This window comes from Onychomys torridus, chromosome 9 (genome assembly GCF_903995425.1).
Source record: "Onychomys torridus chromosome 9, mOncTor1.1, whole genome shotgun sequence".
Taxonomy (NCBI): Eukaryota; Metazoa; Chordata; class Mammalia; order Rodentia; family Cricetidae; genus Onychomys; species Onychomys torridus.
The window spans coordinates 8,494,847-8,508,608 of record NC_050451.1 but is presented as its reverse complement, the minus strand read 5'-3'; the positions used below and the strand labels follow the sequence as shown (position 1 = coordinate 8,508,608).

The 13,762-nt window shown below is 48.0% G+C and overlaps 1 protein-coding gene across 1 annotated transcript in view; it reads right to left on the bottom strand.

The window, feature by feature from the left end:
• Positions 1–13,762, bottom strand: part of Grid1 (glutamate ionotropic receptor delta type subunit 1) — a 712,681-nt gene that overhangs the window by 497,793 nt on the left and 201,126 nt on the right. Inside the window, exon 4 of the mRNA XM_036198833.1 lies at positions 8,650–8,855. Coding sequence (XP_036054726.1) covers positions 8,650–8,855 — 206 coding nt within the window. The remainder of the gene's footprint in view (positions 1–8,649; positions 8,856–13,762) is intronic.

The following is a 13,762-nucleotide window of genomic DNA, read 5'->3' as shown; positions in this document are numbered from 1 at the left end:
CTGAGCTACCCATGCATAGCTGGAGAATGATTAGTAGATGTACCTATTATAATAGCAAATCCCTTAAAAAAAAACCCACTTCTATCCAGGTCACAATCACAGCCTTTATGTCAAGCACTAGCACACAACCAAATTTGTAAAGTTGCCTTTGCTCAGCCATGCCAGTATGTTTCTTCATGTCCGTGGTGCACCATAGCTTTATGGGTTCTGAGACTCTCACTCTCCATTCATACAGTAGTCACTGGTCCCTTCTTGGTGCCTAGAATCATGACAGACTCTGAGAAAGAGGAAGGGGGCAGACATACACCCCATGACAAACTGTGCCAATTCTTAGAATAAACTAATGAGTCGGAGGTAATAAACCCCACCATGCAAATGGGAAGCCACGGCTAAGGGGAGTCACAGAGTGAGATGGTGGGACAGGCATGGGGCAGGTCTGCCTAAAACCATGTCTTTCCCCTGCTCATAAACAGAAGGAAGATGTAAATGATCTCTGGGGCCAGAGATCTCCCAAGGAAACAGTTCTTCAATCTATCAGATGGGGAGCAAGTGGGAAAGGTCCCTCATCCTAATATGAAGCTCTCTTAGGTCGGTTGATCTGACCCAACTCTACCGAGGAATGACACTTCTGGGCTTCCCCAAAGTGTCCAGTGTGCTTCCTGTATCATTCTCTCCTTCATGGTATATTTATCAAGCACTCTCTGTGAAGATTTAGGAGAAAATGGCTTCCCCTTCATCTGCCATGGGCAACAAGCCCTCCTCCCACAAACACATAGTGTGAGGAGACGGGCTTGGAGGCAAGCTGCTCTGAGCTGTTGCCCAACTCCATCATGCTCCTTGCTCTGCCATTGCCCTGCTCTTCTAGCACTGTTAAAAACAATATGGTCAGCTGATGGGTCCACAAAACGCCAACTTGACACATAAAGGCTAGAGCCAGCCCTCTCTGCTCTATGTCTCCTTTTCACCACCATCACCCCAAACCTGGACAATGTTGAAACAAAGTAAGAAAACAGGGTAATGGCCCAAGCTCACCCCCAACCTTTTCCTTCCAGCAGATAAGAAGGCTTTCTTCCATCTGCACACTGGGGTGAGGATGGACTGTCCCCAGTTCTCTACCCTGCATTCTCTTTCCTTTGCCACGTAACTTCATACTTGTAACTCAAGAGGGAAAGTCTCTTACACTTTCCCATTCAGCTGACCCTGTTACCTTGACCCTTGGCCAAGAAAATGGAGAAGAAAAACAGAGCAAAGTCTGAGGCTAGACTCCCAGCAGACCTGAGCATTTCCATCGGCTGTTCTGGAATTCTGATGCTGCCATATAAATATGCATTGTTTCATATGCATTGTTAAAAGACCCATGGCTGGTCATCCATCATTTCAGACCACAGTTGGCCAGCATCCTCCTCACCAGAAAGCCAGAGACATTCACTTGCTCAGATCAAGTGACTTCACCCAGATTTACTAAACCAGAGACTCAAAAAGCAAACACTGTTGCTTAAGCACACTGAGTTCTGAGATGTTTGTTACACTGCAACGGCTAACTGATACAAAGGCCATCTCCTCTCAAAATGGACAAGCTGCTCCAATACAGTCAGTAAGTCAATATCAAGCTCCTGCCAGCCCCAAGTATGAAGGTTCCATCTGGCAGCTATCATGGGCAGACTCCTGAACCAGATGTGGGCTGTTTGATGGGCTCATGCCAACTCACACAGCTTCACCTCACCTCTGCCCTGCATAGCACTTCCCATTGGTCCCCCATCAGGCTTCTTATCTAGCCCCTTTGTCCATGCCACCTCAGAGGAGGCCTTCTAATCTGAAAACTCTTAGTGGCAGGTGCATAAAAAGGATAACTGAGTCATTTCAGCTGCTACAGGCTGCCTACACTTGTGTCTGCTCTTCAAGCCCCAGGCCTCCTAATAAGGCACAGGACAGAACTAACGATCTGCTCAGACATTTAATGACCTGAAAAAGAAAGAACCCAAGGTCCCTTCAGGTCCCCCAGCCTCTTCCTCCCTTCTCCCTTTCCCTCTGACTCCACAGAGAAGCAGACCAGCTTCCTTGAGCATCCCTGAGTAGAGAATGGAGGTAACTCAGACCAGAAATAGCACAGGCTTTCATACACTGCCTTGTAATAATTGCTTGGATTCTCCTTTGAAATAACAATAATCAAACATTAAGCTCTTTCAAAGTCGTGTTTTACTTAGGTTATTCTACTTGGCAAGAACATTAAGAATGTGTTTAGTATGTTCACTGAGCAGCTGAGGCTCAAAGCAGTGTTTGCCTGGGGGCAGAAGTCAATATTCCTGGGATCCCACCAGCATCCATTTTCCAGGACCTGTAAACAGGGATTAGCAGAGATGAGCAGACTCAGGTCCTGCAAAAACACACTGGGTCACCAGATGGGAACCACAGCAAATAGTTGAGGAGAAGATGGGAAGCTGATGGGCCAGCTCTGTATCGAGGGAGGTGCATCCTGGAGATGGCAGGTCCTGAGATCAACCTTCCTGTCACAGTCACTGAGCACCAAACCAGCCAGAAGAAAGTGTAGGAACTGCCCTTCCTCGTGATCTTGTTTGTAAGAAGTTCTAAAGGAAAACAATGAATCTCTCCAATTCATAGCACTTTTGTTAAAGTGTTGGAGCTTTAAAATCTATAAACAGTGGGATATAATTAAATGCAAATGTGGGGCCTTGTTTAAAAATTAATCTTTTTATAATTAATTAGTAATTTAAAATATCTTGGTAAATGATACTTAAATGGCATGGAATTATGCTAGCTCTGGGTGATAAAGTCGTCTGCCAGAGATTTGCCGCGCTGAAGCAAGAGATATCTGCACATATCACGTGGGACAACAGAGCACGGCAATTCTTTAATTTACCTTTGCAACAACTGTAGTAAAAAGCAGTCTCTTTATATTCAGATTGCGGGGGCTTCGCTCACTGCAGCAGAACCAGCAAGGAAATTGCTTGGAGTCAACCCACTTCCATTTAAAGATTAAATTGGCCTCCAGCCATGCTGCTGGCCTGGGAAGCCAAGCTGGGGAGGGAAGTTGATGAGGGGGACCCTTTCTACCTCTGTCACCCTCAATGTTCTACTCAGCCTGAGCAAAAGGTGCCACACAGTCCCAAAGCAATGAGACGCTGTCCCTCCAGCTGCTTCCCTCCATCTTTCTCCTATGCTTCCGCCACAGAAGAGTTTGCCGGTGCCTAACCACAAAGGTAAATGTCACCTGTTGCCAGTGTCTCTTTGTCACCACCTTTCCCCTCTAAGCATTGCGAAGACTGCCCTAGAGCACTCTGCTGCTGGAAGGTCACCACTCTGCCTGATCCAGGTGCACACTGCAGTGTGGGCCTTCCTGGGCAGAGGGTGTGGGGGGTTCTGGTGCCTGGTAGACTAGATAGACTGTGCTAGTTTGAGGGTCTCGTGTTACAAGTTACTATTTGGATACGTCCTTGAGTAAGCCTGTGGGGAGTGGGGTGGAGAAAGAGTATTGTTTGTGTGTCTCTCTCTGCATATACATGCATACATAAATACACACATACATGTGAGCTAGTCTCTCATACCTGCTTACAGCAATGTCCACTCTCAATCCTGCCCCATATATCCATCTCTCTGCCCCGTACTGGCTCCCACCACATGCCACAGCTGGGTCAGGACCACTTCACCTACAGGAGCAGCCCAGGCTGTGTGCTGACCTCTGCCTTCTCCTGACCTAGAGTAGGATTCTAAGGCAATTATAAGTCTTCCCAACAGCAGAAGTTTTAAGAGCAGAGTCCTGCATGAATAAGCCACCAAGGACGTGTTGAACGGCCAAAGCAGCAGCCAAAACACAGATAAGAAAACCTCAGCTATGATCCTTTAACAGGAAACAAGAACTATTAGAAACACTCACTTATTCCCCCCATAACATGGCCGGGTTTGGAGGCTCTCAAAAGATAAAAGGGCAAATGTTACACAGCCCCAACCCACAGTTTTCATCCCAGTAGAAGGGAGCGCATGCCCCACTTTCATGGGACACTGGGAAAGAGGAAGCTGCACATGTCATCATCAACGAGGGGCAAGGGTCAGCTAGCTCTTACACCCAGTATGTGGCAGTCTTTCATTTCTAATGAGACAAAGGAGCTGGAGAGAAAAGAGAAGGAACACAGAATAAGCAAAGGAGAGAGAGGGGACTGGGAAAAGCTAGAAACAGAGGCTCAGGAACAGTGGCAAGGTGAAAGGGGAAATCTGAGCGCTCACACACAGCCAGCAAGAGCCTCAGCGGGCAACAGCCCTGGGTCACACCCTCTCTGCTAGCTTCTGAGGGTGCCCTGTGGTGCGTGGCCCTGTTGGCCTCAGGGAGAAGGCTAGTTCCTGTATCCTGGTACTTGATATGATTCTTGATCCAGAGGAGACACCCGGACAGTATTTGTTGGGTGCACAGGTGACTGGATAGATGGATGACAGATAGACACAGTGACAAATGTGGGACACACATCTGGTGAAGAGCAAACTGGCAGTGGATAGCTGGTCTCCCCCGATCAAACCCGACCTGGAGAGGGATGAAGACAGGAAGACAAACCCCCAAATGATCCTGCCTAGAGCTCATATTCCCTGATCTGACTCAGGAGTCCCTCCTGCCATCAGCTTAGCCTCAGTTTCAGCCATTTCCAGTCCCATACATTACAGCTGCTAAAATATTCCCCCACCTGCCCCTCGGTATCCAATCAGCGAGCTCATTCCTCTAGACCTAGCCTTGTTCCTGCTGAGTCCAGGAAACCTCCCGGACACCATGACTATCTGTCTCCCTGACCACAAGGTACTGCTCCATCCTTCTGCGACTGTGGATAACAGGATCTGTTCATACCTCCATCGTCCCTGACCAAGCCAGAAGCCCCATGGAATCAGGAGCCAAGTCTCAGTGCCGAGGCTCATTAAATCTCTGGAAACGTGACAGATGGAACTGTGTGAGGAGACTACTCCAGAAGCTGTGGGTGAACAGGATCCCCAGAGCAAGGCCCTGATCTTAGACCCTCACAGCCGCTTCTGACTTCATTACCTGAGTTCCCAAGGCTCTGGAGTGAGGTAGAAAGGGCCACGCCCACCTTCCCATCTGGTGAGCCAGCTGACAGGTTTGAGTGAAAATACCGTCACAGACAAACTCACAGCCCACCAGAGCCATTCAGCAGCCAGTGCCAAAGCCTAACTGAAAAGACAGTGAGCCCAACCTGCTCCCCAGGTAAGGTGACTGGAAGAACCCAACCTCCCAACCTCCCTCCCTCCTTCTTTCCCTCCCTCAAAGGCCAAGAGTAGAACACATCACACCTTGCTGGAGGAAGAAATTGTTCAGCAAGCTACAAGGGCATCTGTGCGGTGATCACAGGCCTAGGACCAGAATACCAGAATGCTATCCCTCCAAGCTCAGCTGCTCCAGTGGGGGGGGGGGGGTTTCTCCTCCAAGTTCAGCTGCTCCCAGGGTGCTTCTCACCACCTTTACTTTGCTGTTGTTTATATTTTATTGTGATGTTAGTAGAACCCAGATCTTTGCGCATGCTAGCCAACTGTTCCACACTGAGCTACATACCCAGCCCTCTCACTACCTTTTAAAGACACTGTGTCAACATCATGGAGAGAATGTGAAATCAAGACTGAGTCATGGACAGCAGTGGGTCCATGAGCCCACAGGGACACAGACAAGCACCAAGACATCAGTCTCCTACAACCCACTCTCCCCCACCAGGCAACGGTGCCCTGCATGATGCAGATTCACAGATAATCCAGTGGTGCCATGTAACCCCCAGGCAAAGGCTGACAAACTGCTGCACTCGGGTTACTATCAGAGAAGCAGCTTCCAGCATGGTTCACTGGCAGCCTAGCAGGTCACAGTGGGCAAGGCTTGTTACTAACAACAGCGAAAGTCAGCCACATCAGCAGATTCACACTTAGTGAAAATTCAGGCTCCGTCAGAGCTGACTTTCCTCATCCATTCCCATTCAGCCATGCTTTCTGAAAGGGAGAAATGAGACATTGCATCTGGGAGGGCCACACACCCTCCATGGGCTACCACTTCTCTATGCCACTAATCAACACAGTAGTGGCCTATCACCATGGGCTGAGGGGGCATTTACTTCTCTCTACAGTGCTGAGAATGTCATAAAATTCAGATGGGGTCACCCTGGTGAGACTCATCCATCCTGTCCTAACAGAGGAAATTGGGTCCGTTTGCCTAAAGAGCTCAAGCAGTGTCCCCAGACAATGACAGGACCACTGTGCACGATGGAGTTCCCCATCTTTTAGGGAACTTGCAGGACTAAACAGCTGGACAGACGTCTCCAGCCTCCAGATCATTTCCCATCTATGCCTAATAGACACACTAAGCCTCTTAGGATGAGGCCTGGGAACAACCCTGAAGCATATCTTCCTCTGCAAAGTTGGCACAGTCACATGAGCCTGTGACAGAAAGTGTAGTACATTGTGTCCTCTGAAGTCACCAACCATGGAGGCAAGGGCTCTAGAACAGGCCAACCCCGGACTGGAATTCCTTTCTGTCTCTTAGTAACCATGACTTTGCAGAAGTCACTTGACATCTGTTAAAATCACAGCTGCGACATGTGCTGATGTAGGAATGAACACAAAGGGAAGGATGGCCAGGCCTGCCTCGGGCATCAGGAAAGGAGGGCCAGGCCTGCCTGCCTCAGGCATCAGGAAAGAAGGGCCAGGCCTGCCTCGGGCATCAGGAAAGGTTGGCTTCCTCTATTTTTTGTGGCATGGCGGGGACCAGAGACTAGGACTTTATAGGAGCTGAAAGGAAAGGCAGAGGTGGAATGTCCTCTAATCAAAATTCAGAGTTTGTCCTCACTCCGGTCTCCTGCCACCACTCCAGTCAGAGTTGCCTGACAAGGGAAGGAGCTGCTCCAGTTGTATCCATGCCCCCAAATACCCAGAGACACAAGATTTTGGGAACACAGTCTGAAGGATTAGAAAAGGCAACCAGCTAAAGCCAAGCAAAGTGTGCCCCGCACCATAGGAGTTTGCATAATTAATCACTTGGAAATAACATATTTAGGCCAGTTGTGGTTGTGTGTAAATCCTTCAGGGGCCTAGAAACAAGAAAGGCCTAGATACGTGTAGATGGAAAATACGTGTGTACACACAGCTAAAAGGGACAGGTGCTAAGAAGCTTGGTGCCAAATGTTTATCAGCGCTGCCTCCTCCTTCACCACCTCTTGGCAGATGCAGAAACTGAGTCTACAAAGATCAAGCAAATTGATCAACATCACACAGACGGGAACTGAGCAGAGACAGGCCCGGATCTGTGTAACTTCAAGACCCATTTTCCTTCCCCTCCCAAGTTTCCCAGCAGATCAAAGGCAGAGAGGGAAGGAAACAACCAAGAAAGCCAAAGAATTAGCACCAAGCGAGGAGCTTGGAGGCTGGTGACAGGATCCGTGGACACTCTCTGACCAGACAGATGAGTCCGAATCTGGCGATAAACAGAGAAAAAAGCCGCCCCATGAGGAGCCTCTGCAAATACACCACTGGGAACATTCTGAGAAAGGCTGGACATGTCAGTACTGCTAATCCAAAGCTGAATCACAGCATACAGGGAGGAGTGCCCTGGTGAGGATGCCGAGAGCCCACAGAACGGCACAGCCTGGCTGACCACCAGCACGATCAGGGCCTGATTAGCTGAGAGCGGCAGGGCTGCTGGCCAGCTACACCAAATTAAACGTTCCCAATGTTACTCTCTCCAGCAGTGGGCTTCGTGCTGGTTCCTGATGCATGAGGTGGCATTTTGAATGATAATTAATTAGAGGGAAAAGCAGAATAAGCAAGCACAGTACATCAGATGAAATTAGTATAATTCTGCCTTTCTCTTCCATATTACCTTCAATCAGAGTAGGCTGGCAAGGTGGCTTGGGTTATGAGGGAAACCCCAGGGAGCACCCACTGCTCCATGCATCTATGATCCATTGGGCCCTCACTTGTTCCCAGACAGACCACACCCCTAACCACCTCTTCTCCCCAAACCAACTTGGGCCCAGGAAGTGGACAGCAACTACCTGTTAATCACCTCTGTGCCATGAGACCACTGGGGCCAGCACCGGTCAGCTCCTCTAGTCCAGTTTTCTAGTCTAATCTCAAATTCATGGATTCTTTGTTAAACTGGCGGCCCTCCCTCGTCTTCCTTTGGAAGTCCTGATCCCTAATAGAGGTGTTTTTAAAAGGAACACACACTCATCAGTACAAGCACCAAAGAAAGACGCTTGCTCATTCCAGGTATCACTTGATGCGCAACAGACACCGCCACCAAATGTCGACAAATCCCACGGCAAACCTGCCCACTTCTCCAGAGAACTAGAAAGTCACTTTACCCCTAGAGGGGTATGCCCTGCTAACGAAGAAAAGAAAATTCAAAGGAAAAACATCTGAGTTTCAACTTGGAAATTTCAGGCAGTAACTTATAAGCAGGCTTCCCACCAGCCCCATAGCCTCTTCAGAGTCAGAACATGGGTCACCTGTTGGGGACCAATCAGTAGCCAAGTCATATTGAGGCCTCTCCCCGTACGGTCAGGTGCGCATGTGTTCCCTATTCTTTCTCTTATACACCTGAGCCATTCAGTGGCCCCTGGGCATCAGGCACGCGTGGCCTCAGCTCCCATGACCTACCTCATTGATGAAGGAGTGGGCTCCTTGTGGGCTAAGCAGTAGGATGGCGCGGCGCAGCGTGTCCCGGTAACGGTTCAGCTCCTCGGTCTTCATGGTGGTGAAGAGACTGGTGAACACATGACTGATATTCTTGTCCACCTTTTGTAAAGAGACGTCAAGGCCCAGCCGAGAGGCCTGGTCCAGAAAGCTTTGGAGCCCACGGATATCTGAGCATGGAAGAAGAGGAGAGAAGAATCATCTTTAAGTGGGAAGGGATCTATCTGGGAGGACAACTAACCCCAACACTCCCGACCCAGGCAGCCACCGGAGAAACAAGGGTTCTAGGCTACTTTACTCACTCGGAGCAGGCTGCAAGGCAGCAACTTAGACCCAACATCCTCATCAGCATCCAGCCCCAGGGTATCTGGTGGTTGTCTTCCAGCATTGGGAATCCTTTCTGCCATCCAAAGTTACTATGCCATGCCGGAACCCACCCTTTGTAATCCTTTCCTTCTCTTCTGTGTGGTCTCAGTTCTGGAAGTTCTGTCCTCCAGGACACATGGGCTGGTGGTAACCTTGCTCCAAGTTTCCCCCTTCTTCCTCCATACCTCACATCCGAGGCTTCTTGACCCTCTAGAGTTAGATAAGACTACTGACTACCCTGAAGAGAGCTGACCCAGCCTTGGGAGGTCATGTGTTAATCCTCCAAATGTCAACATCTCATGTGATGACCCCTAGCCAATGCAATAGGCCTTGTCTCGCTTCAGGATCTGATTTTTCCTCCTGGAACTTCCTTCTTCCTGCTTTGTACCAAGAGGTGACTCATCCCAAATCCAATCAGAAGCTCATGTTTCAACTGATTCAGAGATGAACAGATAGCCAAGGTCCTTTGCTGAGACTTTCCCCAGTACTAGGAAGGAACATCTATAAGATAAGCCAACTGAACCAATTACCTGATAGTGGTAGTCCAAAGCAGAACCTGGAGCACAGAAAGGTGGCACACTCTCACTGACCTAGCCTGTGAGGGGCCAGGTGCTGTTTTGTTTGTTGAGTACAACTCTAACGAACTTGAGGCAACAGCTCTTCTGAAGCCATCCAACTTCCCCCAAGGGACACCTACCCAAGAATGAAACCAATTCAGAGGCAAGCAGGTACAAGCTGGTGACGCAGCTATTTGGATGCCATTCAAGCCTTGAGGTCCATCTATGTCTGAGTCTGTCTCCTGGACTTCCCAAGAGTTCCCTTTGCTGCCCAACCCACCTCATGCTTCATTTCTGTCACTGGCAGCCTAAGTGGTCAACACACAGGGAAACCATTTGTGCCCACTGTTAAATGTTTCCACTACCTACCTATACTGATTGGTTTTTTGTGTCAACTTGACACAAGTTAGAGTCATCAGAGAGGAAGGAGTCTCAGTTGAGGAAATGCCTCCATTAGATCCAGCTGTAAGGCATTTTCTCAATTAGTGATCAATGAAGGAGGGCCCAGCCCATTATGGGTGGTGCCATACCTAGGCTGGTGGTCCTGGGTTCTATTAGAAAGCAAGCTGAGCAAGCCATGGAAAGTAAGCCAATTAGCAACTCCCCTCTATGGCCTCTGCATCAGCTCCTGCCTCCAGGATCCTGCCCTCTTTGAGTTCCTGTCCCGACTTCCTTCAGTGATGAACAGCAATGTGGAAGTGTCAGTCAAATAAACCTTTCCTTCTCAACTTGATTTGTGGTCATGATGTTTCATCACGGCAATAGAAATCCTAGTTAAGACATGACCTTGTCCTTGCCTTCCTGACCCCAAGGGCAGACCCTCCATAGGATGCTAAGTACTTCCTCTAGTTCCACAAGCCACTGTCCCCATGCCCTGGGGTCACAAAATTGGAAATCACAATATATAAACAAAAGATAGAGAAAATAAAAAGTAAAAAAAGTACAAAATGCCTAGGAGAAGTATTATGAGACAGAAAAAAAGAAAAAAAGAAAGAACCTCCAAAACTACCATTGAATCCATTTTGTGTTGGCCATCCACTGCTGGGCATGAGGCCTGGCTTTAAGAGTGGTTTTGTATACCTAATGCAACTCTGTTGGAAAATATCTAATTTTTCACTTACAAGTGAGCATCAGTTGGAAAAAGCTTCTGAGTTAGGGAAGGGGGCCTGTGTTAGCTTCTCCTCTCAGCTCTAGGACTGTATTGGGCACCTGGTCCAGCTGTGGTATCTATAGTTACTCCCATCTACTGCAGGAGGAAACAGCCCTGATGATGGCTGAAGAAGACACTCATTGCTGAGTACAGCAGAATGTCATTAGGAGTCATTTTGTTGCTACCTATGTTCCTTTTGCTGAACAGTACTATTTGGTTTTCCTCTAGGTCTTTGGCCTATCTAGTCCCATGTTCTTGGCCACCCAACCAGTGTTGGCGACCGGTTCATCCCATGGAGTGGGCCTTAAATCCAATAGATATTGGTTGGTTAGTCCCATAAGCTTTGTGCCACTACTTCACTAACACATCTTGCAAGCAGGTCACCATTATAAATCAAAGAATTTGTAGCTGGGTTTGTGTCTTTGTTTCTCCTTTGGTAGCATGTAAAGTACCTTCCAGTGCCATGAACACTAGTCAGTAGAGGTGAAGTCTCTAGTTAGGCACCAACTTAACTTCTACATGTTAAATAGTTTTAGTATAGTGTTGTCTTTGTCAATAGGGCATTACCATCAATTTGTGGTGATCACCAAATGGGATCAACATTGGGTATACAAAACCCAACAAATAGGCCTTGGCAATAGCCTTTTAAGCATTTGGTTATGCAGTATTATTCACAATACCCAAGATGTAAAATCAACCCATGTGGATGGATGGACGGTCAGATGGATGGATGGATGGATGGATGAATGGATGGATGATGGATAGATGGATGGATGGTTGAAATGCAGGGCATAAATATAATGGAATACTATTAAGCCATAAAAAGTAATGAAATCCTGTCAGTTGTAGAAGTATGGATAAACCTGGGTGAATTTGTGTCAAGTGAAATCTTAATGATATTCTGCTATACTCATAGATTAGTGACTAGCCCAATTGTCATAAGAGAGGCATCATCTAGCAACTGATGGGAGCAGATGCAGAGACATACAGCCAAACACTAGGTGAAGAAAGGGAAACCCTGCAGAAGAGGGAGAGGAAGGATTGTAAGAGCCAGAGAAGTCAAGGACACCAAAAGACAGCCAACACAATCAACTAAGCAGGGCGCACGGGGCTCTGATGACTCTAACTTGTGTCAAGTTGACACAAAAAAAACCAGTCAGTACAGGAAGGTAGTGGAAACATTTAACGGTGGGCACAAATGGTTTCCCTGTGTTTTGACCACTTAGGCTGCCAGTGACAGAAAGGAAGCATGAGGTGAGTTAGGCAGCAAAGGGAACTCTTGGGAAGTCCAGGAGACAGACTCAGACACAGTGATAATCGTGGACCCTGTATGGGTCTGAACTTGGTCCTCTGCATATGCATTATGACTGTGTAGCTTGGGGTTCTTGTGGGGCTCCTAACAGCAGGAGTGGAGCTGTCTCTGACTCTTTTACCTGCATTTGGGACCCTTTCTTCCTACTGGGTTGCCTTGTCCAGCCTTGATATGAAAGTTTGTGCCTGGTCTTAGTATAATTTGTTATGCTGTGTTTGGTTGACATCCCTGAGGTGGGCCTGCTCTTTTTATTTTTTCCTTGAAAGGGAAACCAAGGAGTTGAACTGGGGGAGAGGGGAGGTAGGAAAGGACTGGGTGGAGTGGAGGGAGTGGAGGCTGTGGTTGGGATGTAATATATGAGAGAAGAATAAAAGAAAGGAAAGAAGGGAGGGAGATGGGAGGGAGGAGTGGAGAGGGAGAGAGGGAAGGAGGGGAAAAGAAGGGAAGGAAGGAGAAAGACAAGCACAGGTAGTATATTTCTGCTTCTTAACCCTAAGAGAAATAGTGGACATTCTGCATAAATACAGGAGTCTGGAGAGGCTATAAACTACCAGAAACAGTCCAGGTGTCAACCCTCTCCTGAATATAGGCATTGCCCATCACAGCCTAGAGAATGTCTCAGCACCCAGCAGCCAATGTAGTATATACAGTGTCCCCAAGTTGAGTAGACAGTTGCCTTTAAGCCCCTGGGAATGGTCTTTCTAGTTTGAATATCACTATGTCTTTGTTTCTGGCCTTGGCCATACAGACAGCTTTGACCTATAGGACAGAAGTAAACAGAACATAAACAGTGTTGTGAGAAGTTTTATGTTTCCATTTCTACCCTTGGGCTTGGCTACTGCTATATTAACACCCTCAGGGTAGCCTGCTGACAAGATGCTGTGACCTCCAGAGAAGAATTAGGATGGCCCCAAGCAACCACTACAGTCACATGCTGGTAGAACCCAGCCACGAGAGAGGACACAGCAGAGCAATCAGGTTGGACTCATCCAAAATAACAAGTGATTCTTGTTCTAAGTCACTAAGTTTGGGGATGGCTTGATTAGCAGCAGTGACTAACTGGAAGGTCATTGGATGGATGTTCTCTGGTGCTCCTCATGAGCACGTAAAGAAAAGAGGAAGGCCAGTACCTTTAAAAGATCATCCATGGCACTGTTCATGGGGGATACAAGCCAGACTCAAGCAAGGCCCGTGTGTCCTTGGGCAGCTTTTCCAGGACTCCAACAATCCTCAGTGTCCCATGCCCTTACCTATGACCCAGATATAATCACAACTGACAAGTGTCAAAGACCCTGGGACCCTACTACCATCTCCTGCTCCCCTCAGCACATTTTAAAAGAACAGTGAATTGGTAAAGTGGCAGAGAGTGACCACACCCACAGAATGTTTCTGCATGTTTACATGGCATGCATATCATTAAGGCACACATGGCTTTATAGGTCTGGTAGGACCACTGTGTGACATGAATGATCCCATGAATCATGCCCGCACAACCTGCAACCTCAGCCTGGGAAAGAAGTCCCCTATAGTCCTTTCTCCAAGGCCCTGTCTTACTCCATGGCACTATTTCATGTCCTTATGGAGCAGAAGACATGTACATGGGTGGCATATGTCAGGACTCCACAGATACAGGCAAGAACACGCATGTGTGGAGAACAAAGCCCCCAGAACTCTTGCATGCCCTTGACACTG